The 17,372-nt window shown below is 41.8% G+C and overlaps 1 protein-coding gene across 5 annotated transcripts in view; it reads left to right on the top strand.

The window, feature by feature from the left end:
• The window catches only part of SEPTIN11 (septin 11), a 614,181-nt gene that overhangs the window by 404,768 nt on the left and 192,041 nt on the right, over positions 1-17,372 (top strand). For all 5 annotated transcript variants that reach the window (XM_085640963.1, XM_085640961.1, XM_085640960.1 and 2 more), the window contains exon 5: positions 17,205-17,366. In XM_085640963.1, coding sequence (XP_085497089.1) covers positions 17,205-17,366 — 162 coding nt within the window. The remainder of the gene's footprint in view (positions 1-17,204; positions 17,367-17,372) is intronic.

Here is a 17,372-nt window from a genome sequence, read left to right as displayed (position 1 = left end):
TGCTGTGCAGTAGGTTGTAACACAGGTTATAGTATTCATATCCTGGGGTTTGTTGGTTTCTTCCAAGAGGCACTTTCTTTTTTGGTTTCTTGAACATTTATTGCATTAATACAGGATCCGTGCAGGATATTTTTTCGCCGTGAGTTTTTCCATTAGGTCGTTAGCTTGTTTTTTTATAGTCTTTTAGATTGCTGCAATTGTGGTGAATTCTTAGTAATTTACTATATGGGAGGTTCTCTCTGCGTGGGCGTGGATAGAAGCTGTTAAAGGTCAACAAGCGGTTCCTATCCCCTGGTTTGTAGTTGGTCTTAGTACTCAGTTTGGTTTCGTCCGAAAAAATTGTTATGTCTAGGAAGGCCAGCTCTGTGCGGTGTGTAGAGCAGGTGAATTTAGAAAAATTGTTGGGGGCTTTGAGCCAGATCATAAATTCTTGGACATTTTCCTTGTCTCCTTGCCAGATGATGAAAATATCATCGATGTACCTCTTCCAAAATAATATCGCCTTTTTGTACGGATTTGTGTTGTTTAGTATGTGTGTCATCACAAACTCCCTTACTTTTTTATTGTTCTGTACTCCCTTAGAAGAACTAGATATTCTGTCATTTCTGAGAATGTGGCAGTAGGTTTACTTATGTCCTTCACGGTGTGATTTGTTCAACTTCCATGGTGGGATCAGTTCAAATAACTAACCACTGAAGCTAAACTGAAATCTTGCCAATGCTTTTAAAACAAATTTTGTAAACACACTGAGGACATTTCATTATAGCTATCCTTCCAAACAGGAAAGGCAATCTATCACAAACAAGGTAACATTTAGATGAATTAAGCCTGGTAGGCTTTGGACGCTTCTAAGAGCAGCACTCTGTTTTGGAATAGCTTGACAGTAAGTGGGTGGATAAAATAAATTTAGAAATCTGTTTTGGAACACTGTATTGACTTTCCAAAGGAAAGCTTGTACAAGTTGAAGAGGCTAATATGAGCCCATTCTCTTGGAGAAAACATGATAATAGTTCTGTGGGTGGGGAAACAAGCACACTTGTTTAGCGTAAGTAAACGGTAATCCTATTTGTAGCATTTACATGAATAAAATTACTGAATACAGCTTGAGACAGAAATACAAGATATTTGACTGTATAATTTCTCACACCAAGTACATAATTTTTTCACTCACTTTCTCTTTGCATTAACCTTTGTTGAGAAAACTGACAATCTTCAAAACGAGTTTTGGCAAACCGACAGGTCTCGCCTATGAGAACTAATGAGTTTGGCAGTGTTTTGTAGCCATGCTGTACAGCGGCACATTGCTTAGCAGTGTGACTAGGACAAACACAAAAACCACTATGACACAGTCAGAGCTAGTACACTCTTTTTTAAAAAGTGCATTAGTGCTGGATACACCATTGTGCCTTTAAATAATTTCTTTAGCCGCACTGCTATACAGCCAACCTACAAATCATTGCCAAAGTCGGCAATGCCCCTGGTGTACAGCATGAACAAAAGGCAATGGCAGAGCCAATAGTCTCAAACGCAAGTCCTGTTAGCTTTGCCAATGCTTGCTAGGTTTCATCACAACATTCTTGTGATTCTGACCAAATCAGTTAGTCTCCCCATGTGTGAAAAAGAAAACAAAAATTACATTTTGCAAAAAACCTCTATCACATAAAGAAAGCCACTGCACCCATGTCATAGTGGAAAAACATCTAAAAGCAGATAATGGCTGTTGCCATAATAACTACAGATAACATCTGTTGTCACAATAAAAGAAGATCACAATGAATATCCATCTTAAAGGAGAAAAGGGATTCTATGTAGTGTGTGTGGCATAGTAAAACATAGCTACCAATGACAAGAGCTTCAACAAAGACGAAAGGGAAAAAGAAAAAAGAAAAGTAGTGCCTTTATCACAGCATGATCAGCGGAAGCACATCGCTAAAGCAATCAGTCTTTGTTCCATGCTCCAGCCGAATGAAGAGGAACTGAAGCCAGCATGTGCTGGCCAATTAAAAGTCAGGCAATAAGAGTCACAATTAAGCCAACCAATGTTAAGCAGTGGGCAGGCAGCAAGCCGCTTGTTGCATAAAATATCTGTCGCAAGCGAGAGCGCATGCAGCCCATGTGCTGTCACAGACGAGACCTAATGTGATCCAGTTTCTGTGGGGTCAGCAAATGTCAAGATGGCTGCAGTGATAGACATTACAAAATCCTACCACAGCGCACTAGATGTTACGGCATGCGATGGGACGCCCATAAAAGGTGCAACAGGAGAGGAGGAAGCTGGTTCTACATTTTGGGAAGTCGGCGCAAGGAAGGAAGACGGTGGCCTGAACATGGAAGCGGATTTCCATGTGACAAAGGCTTCAATGGAGTGAGAGACCACCAAGAAAGAGAGACTCCTTGCTGCACTCACCCACGGAACTCCCCGAGCAAAGGAGAACCCTCTGGACCCAGATGCCATGACCCTGGAGGGCCGTGGCAGAACGCAAGTGTCGGGAAGGGGTGTTGTTGTAAAGGGGTGGTGGTCAGGGCTTTGGTCAAGCCCAAGGGTCTACACTAACGGACACATCAGCACTTGTGTCATTTGAAGCATCACTTAAGCTCAGCACAGTGGTGACTGGCAAGGTGGTCATAGACACAGTAGTTAATAAGACAGAGTAGGTCATTAATAGGTGTCATCAAACTTACAAAAGCTGTTTGCTTGGGTTTTTGTTTTCGAGGGTCACTACACTCCTGGGCAAGGAAATTCCAGAAGGGGAACTATGTACTCTGGCACCATCAAATATCCAAGAAGAAGATCCCAAACCTTAAGCAAACTACAAAAGAAAGGAGGGGAAATAAGAACAGTTATATATATTATGTAGAGTTGTATCCAATGAATCAAGGGTTTTGTTTTCGGATCACTAAGACCTGGTCATTATTTCCTTATTTGGATTAACGGGAAAAGAGCCAAGAAAGATGGGTGTGAGCCCCCACTAGACAACACCTAACTTGAATTGTAGAACACAGTAGCAAAGGAAGCTGATGCAATGGTTACATTTAGTTTTAGTTTTCTGGTAAACATATGACACAACATTAACCAAAAAAATAAAGAAGTGTGGTGCTTCCTAAACGTTGCAGTCACATGCTTTCAATTAAAAATGTTAAATTTCAAATACAATTAACCAGTCTATATAGCTGTAAAACAGCACAAATTGTTCTTAGAAGGCAGGTAAACTGTTAGCATGTATTTTAAATTTAATGTACATTGCAGAAAAATAAGATTCTGCTTGGCGCAAACGAAAGGTGCTATTAGTTTTGAATTACAGTAACCTTAATACATAGTCAAGAATGACAAAAAATAGTTAAAAAGGACAAAGACCGGAAAGAAAAGAAACATTGGCAAAGCCAATGGGTCTGGCATTGGTCACCAGCCCTTTGCCAATTTTTGTTTTGTTTTCTTATGGTTTTTGCAAAACTTTATTGTTCAGGAGGCTGCTGGTCCTTTTATCAATCTTAAGAAAAACATTGGCTAAAGGCAAAAATGTTTTTGGTCTAAAAAAAAGCACACATTACCATAGTACTCCTTGGCAGAGAAGGGTACTACTGTGTTTGTGAATATGTTATGGTATGCTGGCCTTATGAAAGGGCAGCAAACCGTGACTTATAGTGAACACAGCAATGGCTTAGGTCGGCTGATGCATTGCCCCTTGATACACGCTGGAGTGGGTGGAAGAAAAATGTGGATGACACAACCACATATGAATGGATGAAGTGTGACTAAAAACCCCTATAAATAGCTTTTATGTACTTATTTTTAGTAAAATCAAAAGCTATTGGCTAACAAAGACCTAAAAAAGGCAATTGTTATCCCATTTGTTGCCATCCTCATGCCTCTGAGGATGAGGGAAGGAAAGGGAGAATGAACAAGGAAGGAAAGAAAGAGTGAAAGACCGAAGGAAAGAAAAAAGTAAGAAAAGAAGACATGAAAGCAAGAAGGATTAAAAAAAGGATAGAAAAACAGGAAGAAGTCAGGAAAGACAAAGAAGGCAAGAAGGAAAGAAAGGAAGAAAGAAGGCAAGAAAAAAGGAAGGCAAGTAGTAAAATTAAAAGGTCTTAGATAACACAGTCCAAAAAAGCCAATAGCAATGCCATTGGCTGACAAACTCTTGCCTTTGAGAAAGAAAGAAAGAAAGAAAGAAAGAGAGGCAGTCACATAAACAAAGGAAACTCCAAAAGGAATTTACAATGGCATTTGCAGGAGCAAATACTGATAATACTGGAATGTACTGGTAGAAAGCGTCCTATTATCACATCAGGCTCTAAACACAAAGGAAACACAAAATTATTGAAGTAAAAACAAAAACACTGGCACTGAAGGGAACTACCTTGTGTGCTCATTGTGAGAGAGAAAAATGCAGTCACTCAAAGTGAAGTTAACCAGGGGCTTAAGTAGGCTGATCCATTGCCCAATGCTATATGCTGAAGTGGGAGGCAGCAAAATGTGAATGACACATTGACCAACGAATGGATGAAGAGAGCTGGCTGAAAGCCCCCTTAAGTAAGTATATTACACGTATAATTTTAGTAAAATGGAAAGGTCTTGGCTAACACCAGACCTAAAATCCATTGCAAAGTAAAGTATTTGCTGCACCAGTTCCTAGCACTGAAGCACAGTAGTTTTTAGACAGCTGGGAGTGTGAGAAGGCAAACATTAGATACAGTGCAAGAGAAACAAATGCTAAAGTGGACTCACCAGTTGTCCTATGCAGTGGTTGATGACAGTTGAACATATGTATGGATGATTATTAATCATTTTTTGGAAAACATGACTCCTGAAAACAATTTCACACTGTCTCCAAGCAAGACCTAAAACAATACATTGATGATAAAGTGTACATGTGCAACTTTGTCTTTTGAACACTATTCTATGAAAATAGTATACGAGTATGTCCCACAAACACCTTTTTTCACAGAGACTTGCTACTTTAATGATTTGCCGGAAAACACAGGACACTCAAAGCCAACAAATAGGCTGTGAGTTACAAGGATTGTTCATTATCTACTCGTACTGCTTCACTTAATATTGAAGTATAAAACGTAAACAAAAAAGGTATAAAATAAAAAGCTAGCCATATTATAAAGCAGTTTTTAATTGCTATAGTAGTACAGAAAGAAAAAAACAAAAGGAAACCGAAAAAGAAACTGTTTACCCATACCTTAATAAAGCATGTATTGGTGGTATCTAGGTTCACCAGTCATTCCTTATGACATAACCATTCAATTAGTTACACGTAGCAATTACTTCACACTTTATAGTATGTTATTGAAACTTATAGAGCGCACTATACCCTAAGGTGTCAAAGCACTAGCGGAGAACACCCAGTACCAGAACAAAAAGCAAAGAATCCCATTACTAAGGAAGATGGAGAGAGAAAAACCATGTTTTCAGCTCTTTTTGAATGCAACAAAGGAATTCGTTTCTGAGATGTAAATAGGCAGGGTATTCCACAATTTGGCTGCTACCACCAACAGAGACTGACCTCCCTATCTGTCCTTGCAGAATCTGGGAAATAACGTCTGCTTGTGAGAAGAAGATCTAAGAAACCTACTAGGGGAAATCACTGGAAAAGGGAATTGAGATGGCAGTAGCCTTTCTGATGCAAAATCTAGAAAGATCATACAGAGGGACTTAAAAAGAATCCTTTTTTTAACTGGAAGCCAGTGGAGGGACCAAATTCCTTCTCTGATTGAAAGATGCCTTGGGATGTTCAAGATAAGTCGAGCAGCTGCATTCTGAGCAACTTGCAGTTTGTTAATCAGCATTGATATTAGGGTACAGAGAGTTTCAATAATCGAATTGTGAGGTGATAATGGCTGATTGGCACAAATATATTGGAATATAAGGAAAAATCTTTCTCAGGGTCCTTATGGTAACGAGGCATGTACTCATGGTACGACTGACCTGAGACTCAAAGCTCAAGGTATTGTCAAACAGAACACCCTACGTACGTTTTTGGCTGATCTGACCAGGGTGGGAAGCGGTCCACAGTCCTCCACCCACCAGATGTTAGACCAAACAGACTCCTGACTGCCAAATATCAAAACCTCTGTCTTGTCAGCATTACGTTTAAGGGTGTTGTCTTTCATCCCCCTACTAATGCTAGACATACAGTGATTGAAATTCTTGGCTACAGAAATCAGATCGTTGGAAATGGACCCAATGATCCGGGTGTTATACGCGTACAACAGTACTTGGAACCCAAAAGAGCGCACCAATTCAGCCAAAGGAACAACATAAATATTGAATAGAGTCGGATTCAGGGATGAACACTGAGGGACTCTGCAAAGAAGACTGAAAGCTTTAGCCGTGAAGTCTCTACAGCTAACCAGTTGAACTCTGTTGGTGAGAACTGAGTGGAGGAGCTTGAAAGCAGACCTGCCAACACCGATTTGCTGTAGCCGTTCAATCATCCGTACCCGAGAAATGGTACAGAAAGCTGCAGATAAATCAAGCATCACAAGTATGGCCGCCCAGTATCTGAGTTTCCTCCTTCTAGTGGATTTACATTGTCCAGAGATTGCTTCAGTCACTTGGGCCTAATTCCCGGCTAGCTGTTCAGGCAAGCAAAGCTAGGCATTTTTGAATTGTGCAGGGGAATCAGAGTTTCCAGGAATGTAGCATTCATACCTCACAGAAACCATAAATAATGACATGGAGTTGAGATGGACTTTTAGCAAACATTTTTTTTTATCAACATACATTGTAGAAATAACTCTAAAGTTTCACGAAAATCAAATAGTCCTAGGAAATGTCTTAACAGCCAGCAATATCACACAACTTCCGATAAACGTGTGGATGAGCTTATTGCATGGAAAACGAAAAAGCATTTTTGTTTTATTTACAAAGAGTGGTAGATACCTATAGTTTTTAAACCCAGGAGGGCATGACATCTGAGATAATCTACCAAACGACCAGACTTTTGTTTTCAAAGCTAGAATCCTACTCAAATCCGGTGAGTAGTAATGTGTATGAATTTCACCTATTTTCCTTTGCATACGCATAATTTCCCTGTAAAAGTCAAAGTATTGCGTCAACTTTATTTCCTAACATTTCAGTGATGCAAAAATGATATTTGATGCCCTAGTGGTGGGAATTACCGTACTTCCCACAATAAAACAGTAGCCCATTGACATCAGTTATACAGTTTGGAAGAGGAACAGGCTAAACAAAGTGTACAATACATTTGACAAATTCTTTGGAAAAAAGATTCATCCAAATTTCACTTCACATGCAAAAAGCTACCCAAATGTGGGCATCCCACCGCTATGTAAATAGAGGAGCATGCAGCTAATAAATATCCATACTTAAATGATTTGAAATAAAAAAAAAAGTCTTCAACTGTTTCTTAAAGCGAAATTCCGCAAAGATGGTATGTAAAGTTAGTGGACGGTCGTACCACATCTTAACTGAGAGCAAGGCAAAAGAACGGCCCCTCTCCAGTCCCTTTGAATCTTTGGAACTTTCAGAAGAAGAGAATTGGAGAATCTCAGGGATCTCTTTTGACTGTAATGAATAAATCTGTCAATCAAATATGTTGAGCCTTTCTTATAGAATGCTCTGTGCGTCATCGTCAGGCTTTTAAAATAGATTCTCCTCTGTACTGGGAGCCTGTGAAGCAATTTAAGATGTGATGCAGTTGTCTGCTGGTGTGAATTTTAAGGAAAAGCCTGGCTTCTGCATTTTTACAGCCTGAAGCCAACAAACTAGATATAGGGGCAATCCAGGATAAAGGAAGTCTGCATAATACAGCCTGGAAGTGATAATAATATGCACAATGGTCTTACGTGCACTGACCGAAAGGAGGTTAAGAATGTTTTTTTAAGGAACATATAAGTGAAAAGCATGTCACGGCCAATGAAATAATGTGGGGGTAAAAGTAGAGATCAGAGTCCAATTTAATTCCTGGATTTCTTGCTCAGTTGAAGGGAACAAGGAGTTCACCCATGTTACTAGGTCACCACACATTAGACCAAGCAGAATGCAATCTCCCAAAAAACAGCATTCACTTTTGAGTGGCTTACGCTTAAGTAGCTTGTTTTCATCCAATCGGCAACCCTAGTAAGACCAGGCCTTAAAAGCTTCTTGCATCAATCTAGAAGACTTTTCTAAAGAGAAAATTGTTTGGGGTTTGTTGGTGTAGGAAAACACACTTACACCAAACGACTGGATGAATGCTGCAAGAGGAGCCATAGAGACAATAAATAAAGTAGGGCTCAATGGCGAGTCCTGCGGGACTCTGTGATTAAGCGATTTCATTGATGAGGAGAACGATGGAAGAGAAATAGTTTGGCATCTATCTGATAAAAACAGACTTCAGCAAACACTATGCTAAACCACATACACCTATGCCTGCCAGACGTTCCAACAGAATGGATTGTGACAGAGTGTCAAACAGTGCCGACAGATCAAGCAACACCAAGGTGGTAGATTGACCTCTGAAATCTTGAGTAGTGCTTATCAAGTGGTATTATTCGACCTGAAACTGGACTGAGTATTTTGAAGAAGATTCTGAACTATCAAATATTAAGAGAGCTGACAGTTTATTATTTTTTCCAAAATTTTTGAGGCAGCAGGTAACAACAATATAGTCCTGAAATTGGTCATATTAGAGGGTCAGTCTTGGGCTTTTTCAACAATGAGACCGCATGAGCATGCTTCCAATACTCCACAACCGTGGCTGTGGAAAGAGACTGAATACATTACCAATGTAGTATTGGGTTAACAACTGGCACTGCTGTAACCAAAAGATGAGGTAGACAGGGATCAGTTGGTGAGCTAGACCTACAATTGAGAATAGCTTGAGCAGAATCTTCAAGCAAACTGTAATTAAACTGAGCTAATTTACAACCAGTAGAAGAGACACCGTGAGAAAAGAGAAGTGTGATGAGTTGGTGTTTTAATCAGTTGCTTGAGGTTTGAAGAGGCCCCACTGTGAGTCACCCTCTGGATCTTTAGCGTGGTGAATGTGATCTGGCTATTAGAAAAGACATAGTGGGGGCAAGCAAGCAGGGCATAGTTTGGGGAGGTGCAGGGGATATGGACGCATGACATGGACAAGCCACAGCACCGGAACCATCTGTTCATGGCCTTCAGGTATGTACAACATGATTTGGGAACAGGGCCTTCAGTTTCCCAGGTCATGTTCTCTCTGACTGCTCTGCAGAGCCCTTGGTTGTGCACAGAAGATTCTGGACACAGATTGTGCTCTTTATGCATGCCTTGTGCCCACTCCTTACAATCTCAGACAATTCACATCCAGCTCTCGGTGCAGGTCCTTTCATCTGAAAAACAGCCAATAGAGACAGCAGATTCCTTACCTTAGAATTATCCCCAGGCGTCAGACTGGATCCGGAATTTTTTCGTGAGCAGTACCACTGTGGCCTCATAGGTCATGTTGTTCAGCTCTGTGTGGCGTCGTAGGTGTCGTCTGCACTGGAAGTGACGTCCGCTTTGCCCATTTAGGCGACACCTAGGCCTGCTGATGTCAGTTCTTTTCTTTCCATCGGGGGGGACAAGTCCTTCCAAAGGGCGGAGGAACATCGCCACCTGCTGCAAGCGCAGCAGGTAAATGTCATTTAAATAAAATGGCAATTACCATTTTACCACAACTTAAGTGTGTGGGTGGCGACGGGGACAGGGCGGGGCTGATGGCAGCAGTAGAATGACTTTGGAAGCTTCCAGCACGCATGTCAGATTGGCCGGCTGTCACAAGATGGCCGGCCTGATTTGTGCACTTCGGCCTGCACAATTCAAGCAGTGTTAAACTGTTTCGACTAGCTTAGAAGCCAGATCAATGGCTGCGGAGTGCAGACGCACGAGGCTCCTCCCCTTTGTACTTCAGTAACCCTTTGTGCCCCTGAGCCTCCACCCCCTCCTCTACATTTCAGCCGCATCTTTTGTAATTTGTTCGGACCCATTTTCAGCCTGTCGTATTGCACATCTACCTTTCCGTGGGCACCTCAACCTCGTACTAATTTGTACCAGATCGTCATTTAAATCTCAACCTCTTCTGCCTTTTCACACTCGTCTCTGGAGAGGATGTGCCCTAACAGCCAGAGCTGCTTGGAACTAGGGAACGGGAATCAGGTCTGGCATTGGTCCAACATTCTCTAATACTGGGCAAATTCCTTAATCTCCCCATGCCTACCAAATCATGAATGTGTCCCTGTATCTTCCATGTCGCTTTTCTCTTTAATGAAAGCCCTACAAAAGTTCTGTCAAGGATCCAATTAGCTTAATGGGATGGCTGCCAACCATGCTTACTCAAAGCAGGATGCTTGAAGAGCAGAAATCTGAGGCGAATAGGTGTTAAAAGGATATCATTGGCATTTGGAAGTCAGTTGAATACGTTGCTCGGCAAGTGTGCAGTTCTGGTCTGCTTTCCTTCATGTGTAACTTGGCTGTGTGTTTTTCGGGAAGGCAATAAAGACTGCTTATTTTTATGCTGCTTGCACTTGGCCACATTAGCATGAAGGACACAGACCTTTCAAGATGCCTTTTCAGTATCAGTTAACGCGCTTTGGTGGGTCCCTCGGTTTCCTACCGCATGGAGTTTTTATCACTTGTATCTTATCTAATGAAGTGATCGGTGCAATCGGCCTGATCACAATTATGTTTTTTACTTACCTCAATCATTGCTGAAGCGATTTATCTTGCATTCTGTGAAACCAATGCAGCATTGTGATTGGTCTGAGCACCGTGACATCGCGCTCAGCCAGGGGCTGGAGGGGTGGGCATGTGAAAGTGCTCATGACTGGTTTGGGCAGCCCGAGAGGGCCAACCAAACAGCCATTGCGCACTCCGGAGTGGGCAAACCACTCCTGTAAGCAGAGCTGCCCCGCCCGCCCACAAAGGAAAGTAAAAATGGTAATAACTAAAAGTTATCACCATTTTATGTTTTTGCTTCTCACACTGCGAGAAAGCAGTGGGGCGATGCTCCTCTGCCATAGCGGAGGAGCGGCCACTGCCAAGGACTCACTTTTAGAAAACACAGTAACCAAATAGGAAAAATTTTGAAATGCAGGATATTCTTTTTCACATTGATATAAATACATGTTTCAAGCCAGGATCAGAGCGCATGAGGGGTAAAGGTTAGGCAATTTAAGGACTTGAACTCTGGAAATACTCATTTTGTATGAAGGACACTATTGCAAGTTTTAGAATGATTAGACAGTGGCACAGTTTACTTTGTCAGTCATCCAAGCCTTGATTTTCACGAAAGTCTCTCGTGTCTTTTGGTCAAATCTAGGCAAAAAAGATGTGATATAGGATCAGACAGTGCTTAGAATAGGCGTCTCTGACGTTTCTCCTCTCTTTTGCTCTGCCCACTTAGTCAGTGCTGCTCGGGATGAAGTTAGAGGGCCACCTTTAAGAGGTCGGGGCTTTGGAAGGGTCACCATCCAATCCTTCATTTTGCTCTTCCTGGGTATCGGCAAGACCATCATCCCTTTCCAGTTCCTGGCTGTGATGCCTCCTCACCGCTGTGCCCTCTCTGCCCAGGTTGAGTTTGGGAACCTCACTGAGGAGGAGCTTCTCCTCATCAGCATCCCCAGGAAGCCTGATGACCCAGGAGCTCTCAGATGAGAAATGGTGCAGAGAACAGTTGCAGTAATATTAGTGAGCTGCTGCTGTTTACAATATTGAAAACACGTCACTATCTATGAATGTTAGATGGAAACACATTTAAAATATACACAAGTACGCCTGTGCGCTGTCAGTGACCTGGCCAAGGAGGGCATAAAAGTGTTGAAATTGAATCATAAATTGGAAACTGATCCAGAAAATCCTTATGATGTCCCTGTTGTATATGTGGCCTAGTTTCTTTTGATACGTGAAGCAACATTAACATGAAGCAAAGTTATTTTTAGTGAGATCAGACAGAACATGTCTTTCTACAGAGCATATACTGTTGAACGTGTGTATTTTAAGGAGCACTCATATGTGATAATGAAGAAAAGGGAGGCTTGGTGACTTAATATTTACTTAGGATCACACATTTTGGTTAAGCGGGGAAGCCGGAACTGGTTCCAGGATTTCTGTTTTACATTTTGCAGTTCAGACCCTGGGACCGGGTGGCTACCTTGCTCATGCCGTGAAAGTTGGAAAGAACTTTTACGCTCGCCACTTTCAGAAGTCACCAGCTGCCACTGCTTTCCATGCCAGCCAGAGCAGATCCTAGAAAAGCTACCCCATAATCTCTTTTTGATGCAAGTTTTTTTTCAACGTTTTGTTGAAGTCTTTTTTTGAAGTCTTACCTCCTGGTGTGGCAGGGATATCCTCCAAGAAAGTTGTCTTCAAGCCCTACGGCGCCTGTCACCGACAGATGTTGGTAACCGACCAGCACCTTATTTGCCTGTGGTGCCTCGAACTGGACCATGACCCGAATGCCGCCCTGACTACCACGCCATGCATCCATAGGCCTTGAGGTAGCAATCCCTCAAGCTTCTGATGGCTCGACCCTGCAACGCTTGAGGTCCCGGACACGTGAAAGTTCCAGTGAGCGGTTATGGAGTCCAAGGTCATCGTCCCACTCCATGGCATTGAGTCCTTTGAGTAAGTCTTGAATCCACAAGAAGAAAAAGAGTCAAAGCTCCCTTTGACTTCACCTTGTCCATTGACTGATGAGTCGAGGGAGCATCCCTCGAGGCCTGGCTCCGCGTTTGAGCCAAAACCTCTGAGCCTTCCCGCATTTCATGGAGACCGAGCGATCCCACACAGTCTCAAAGAGTTTTATGACTCCATGTGCCTCATATTTGAGTGTCACGTTCCCTCCGGTGTGCCTTCAAGCCCCATGGGTTCAGTATGGGACCCTACTGGATCCACTCCAGTGACTTTGGTGACAATTGGGCCCCAAGCATCCATAGATGGATTTGGATTAGTGCCGGTCATGCCATGTCAACCTTCCCCGGCACCGGTCCCGAGACTGGCGCTCCCGGCGCTGCCATCCCCATTCTCATCCACGAATCCAACACGGAGCCAGAGGGGCATCATGTGTCACTGGCTTTGGCACAGACTGGAGCCAGTTCTTCCAAGCTGGAGCCTGGACGCTATTCATATGGGCTATGTGTGGATCTGGGTAATGCCAGCAGACTGGACACTTCTTCAGATACTGGCACCGGCGACTGTACAGTAACCGGACTGCCTTAGGTACTTAGGCAAGACTCAATGTTCACTAATGAACATTTGATGTTGAAATTTGTATCTTACACGTCTGGCAGCCATTTCCCAGTTTGCTAACCAAATGCGGATTCTGAAAATACTTTGTGAGTTCATGTGGGGTGTACCCCTAGATAGTGCTGGGGTGATTACAAGAGGGATGGAAAATGCCTCTTTCCCAGGATAAAAAGCCAGTATGTACTGGTGGATGAGTTGACTACATTTCATAAGATGTATTTTTATGATTGAAATGTCTTTTAGTATTCTAGCTAACACACACCTTAACTTTAGTTACCTTCATGGGTTTTTGTTAACATTCGCTAGTACACGAATACTAAAAGGCAAAAACAAAACTACACAGTTAAGATTCAGGATTACCTATAAATTATAAAGTGAGATGAGGCTCAATTCAAAATCTCCATTACTAAAATAAGATGAAGTGCAGATACATTGATGCATAGCATCCATTTTAATATATTGCAAAGAAACTGTTGAAGACTATATGTGCTCTAGGTTTATAAAACGAACCCCAATTGTTCCAATAGAGGCTCCATTTTCTGTTCCCATCTCTCTGTTATGTACATATATTGGGTGTACGGATTTCCAGGTGTCTCAATTAGGCCCAAGAGCGTTAGGTTAATGCCTTACTTTTACGATAATCACTGACTATGGTAATTAGTTCAATTTCGATTCATTTATGTGCATTTATCATATGCAGAGATCCTGAAAATCTGGCATGGATCTGACTATTTTGATCTATGCTGGTCACTTGACGAAGAAGAATATGAAATGTTGTCATTGGGAGATGTGATCTACTGACAAAACTGTAAACTGCTTAGGCAATAAACATAGAACCGAAACCCAGCATACTTAGTCCATGAAATGGATTAAGCACGTTTATAATTCTCTTGTGACTAAGTTGTGATATGTATCAGAACGGTGGCTCTTAAAATCAGGTTACCTCCTACCCTTAAGCGTTGTACGAAAGAACTGACAATGAAATGCAACATTTGCTTATATCCAGGAAGTTGGTCTGCGTGATGCTACCACACCTTAGATGACGGACCCTTGAAAGTGGCTACCCCAAATGTATGGTGCTATTTCTATCGCTGTAAACATCCCCAGCTAAGAATCTCACCTACTGCAAGGAGTAAAACAACCAGGTCACAGTTCGTGTAAGCTCAGGTCATTTTAATACGGTAAACAATGTATTTTCTTTGCTTGACAGACTGGACTCCGCAGTTCACTGCTTCTCTAATTCATTTATGACAGAAAATGGACAAATTATTATTTATATGTTTTTTTCACTGAAAAAAGCAGAGCTTTTAAGTTAGTGACAAATAATCGTGGTATGAAGGGTTTATTTATTGGACTATTAGCTGGCCTAGGAGTTTTGATGGTAGTTTGGACATTGATAAAAAGTCATGGTGAACTTTCAATTATAATTTGTCACGGTTGACTGTAAGGAACTCTAGCCATTTGGCACATCATTCTATCTTACCATTGCAAAGGGATGTAATTATATGTTTGTCCTAAAACATACGAAAATGTTTAATGATGGAAAAACTTCAGCAATGTCATGTTGTGCAGTTCAGATGATTGTATAGTTGGAAAATTACAAAACTCCTCAAGATTAATTTTGTTGGATAAAATACTGGTTGCCGCTTCTTCCCGTAAGCCAAGATATTTAATGTATGAAGGAGGCTTCTTCCACATGACCTAATTAAACTTGCATACTCTGTAGTATCATTGAAGACATATGGCCCGATTCACAAATATTTTGCTTTGGGCAGCAGCTACTCTTGTAGTACTTCTGGTTTACTCCTAAATTCAAGGGGTAAGCCTGGAGAATTTACTAAATCAGGTAAAATCTGTGTGAGTCGGCTCGTTTGCTGCTGAAGACTCATGTGCGGGACCATCCGCAGTTAACATTTTGAGCAGGGGTAGACATCCGCTCCCAGGGCTCTGTAAAATACTGCCCGTTATTTGTCAGTTTCCTTTACCGATTTCCTGTCCAGCTTCAAGTACGAAATTACTTTGGTACAACTCTATTACATGTGGGTTTTCCCCAAAAAGTTTGTTTATAGATTTTAAGAATTTCTATGATCAAAAAGTATTTTACGAAGTGTATCAATAATCAAGCAGTGTGGTTTTGGGCCCTTACTTTTTAGGTCTCGCCTGACCCAGCGCATGCGCTGGTCTGGCGAGACTTATTGAGAGGGCTCCAAAAAGTGCTACCAGGCCAGCCTAGAGCTACAGTGCATGTGCGCGGGTGCGCGCGCCGCGCTTTACCGCGATTACTTTCGGTTTCGCGGCCGCTTTGCATAGCCAATACGTCTCGCTTTTGGGACCTTATAAGTATTTAGTTATACAACTGTTGCATGGCTAAACACTTATAAGGTCCCAAAGGCGAGACCTATTGGCTATGCCAATGCTTGTTATAGTTGTAATTTATGTATATAAATATTTTCTGGACTTCCCTTGGTCTGAGCATGTTGAGTGTCTTACTTGCTTAGAAATGAGTATAACTAATATGTAATTAGGCTATTCTGTTTTAGGTTTAAACCTATATTAACTGATAAAATTCCACTGAAAGGGGAAAAGCCCTGCCCAGTGTAAACATATAAGCACTGAAAAAACACCAGATCAACCACAAACTAAATGCCATTCAAAGAAAGGAGATCTGTTGAATTGCAACTTGTTCTGTTCCTTCCACCTTTGTGTCCCGTTATAGGTTGGCCCAGGGTCCCGATGTCCTGGATTTGTTGGGTTCATGGGTTCTGGCTTCCGTATTGTAAACAGTTTTTTGCCTTTCGATTAAACTGATGATTGCATTGTGTTGTTGTCCTAGTTCATTTGTAGGCTTGGGTACAATTCACTATGTGACGATGAGGCAATGCTGTGATTACTTACCAGTCCGTCTGTCGCTGTGCCGAATCAGGCCCTCCCCCCCGCCCTTTTTAGGACCAGTCCAACTCTGTGGTGTTTGGGCTTGGTACGGAACAAGAGGTATGGGCAGGGAGGGACTTTTATGAGTTGGGAAGGTGGGTTTGGAGGCACAGGCACCTCACTATGTGAGTCGGCATGGTGAGAGACAAACTCGGAATAAATCTATTACTGGTAAGTAATCGCAGCATGTTTTACCATCCGTGCCACAAGAGTATGGAATGCCCTGCCTATGGCACCGAAACTGGAATCTCATCACCTGGTTTACAGGAAAGGGTTGAAGACATGGTTCCTGCTCAAATGTTAAGGATGTTTTTACTATAGGAAATTTTAGGTCTGGATTTAACTATCTAGTGCCAGGACATCCACTGATAAACAAGCTCTCTAGAAATTCATTAACATAACACAACATGGCATGAGGTTGCCCATAAAAACACAGAGAAATGTGGTCTAGATGGGCTACCTACCATGGTATTGATCTTCCCCAGCTCCCCTTGCAATCCCCTTAAGAGCCTATCTTCACTGGGCGTTAACAGCCATCTTCTTGGCAAGTTTGTCTGGCTTTCTTATTCATTGTGTACAGGTTGTCAATGATGTATGCCTATATTGGGGGATGGGGACAGTTTGTGTGAAGTTTTGGTTGTTATGAATATTATGTTTACCAAATGTACCTTGTAGATGTCACAAATTGTGTAATGTGCTATTTTCTTGTGAACAACAGATATATGTCGGATACCTACTGACGAGGAACTTTGACACTGCAATAAAACATGTTTTAAAAAAAAACCTAAGACAACATTAGGTAGAGACTCATTTTGCTCTAATACCACCCAGCGAACAATATAGGTGTCTCCATGTTCTGCTGTATACAATATGGGCTGCCAGTGTAGTTTATATGTCCTCTTCTCACACATTAGCAATCGTTTCAAAAGTTCAATGTTTCAAAGAACAAATGATAATATTTGTGACGGAACCAGTTAAATTATTTTAGAGTGAGTAATATTATCTGTTGAAATATAACCCTGTTTCTTTTTTTGTCCTTTTTTCTGTCTACTCATTTTCACAGGTCAACATAATTCCTATTATAGCCAAAGCAGACACAGTGGCAAAAAATGAGCTACACGTCTTCAAAAGTAAGATTATGAGTGAACTGGTCAGTAATGGGGTGCAGATTTACCAGTTCCCGACAGATGAAGAAACTGTGGCAGAAATCAATGCTACCATGAGCGTAAGT

The sequence above is a fragment of the Triturus cristatus genome, chromosome 2_2 (genome assembly GCF_964204655.1).
Source record: "Triturus cristatus chromosome 2_2, aTriCri1.1, whole genome shotgun sequence".
Lineage (NCBI taxonomy): Eukaryota > Metazoa > Chordata > Amphibia > Caudata > Salamandridae > Triturus > Triturus cristatus.
This window is presented reverse-complemented; position numbering and strand designations above follow the sequence as displayed.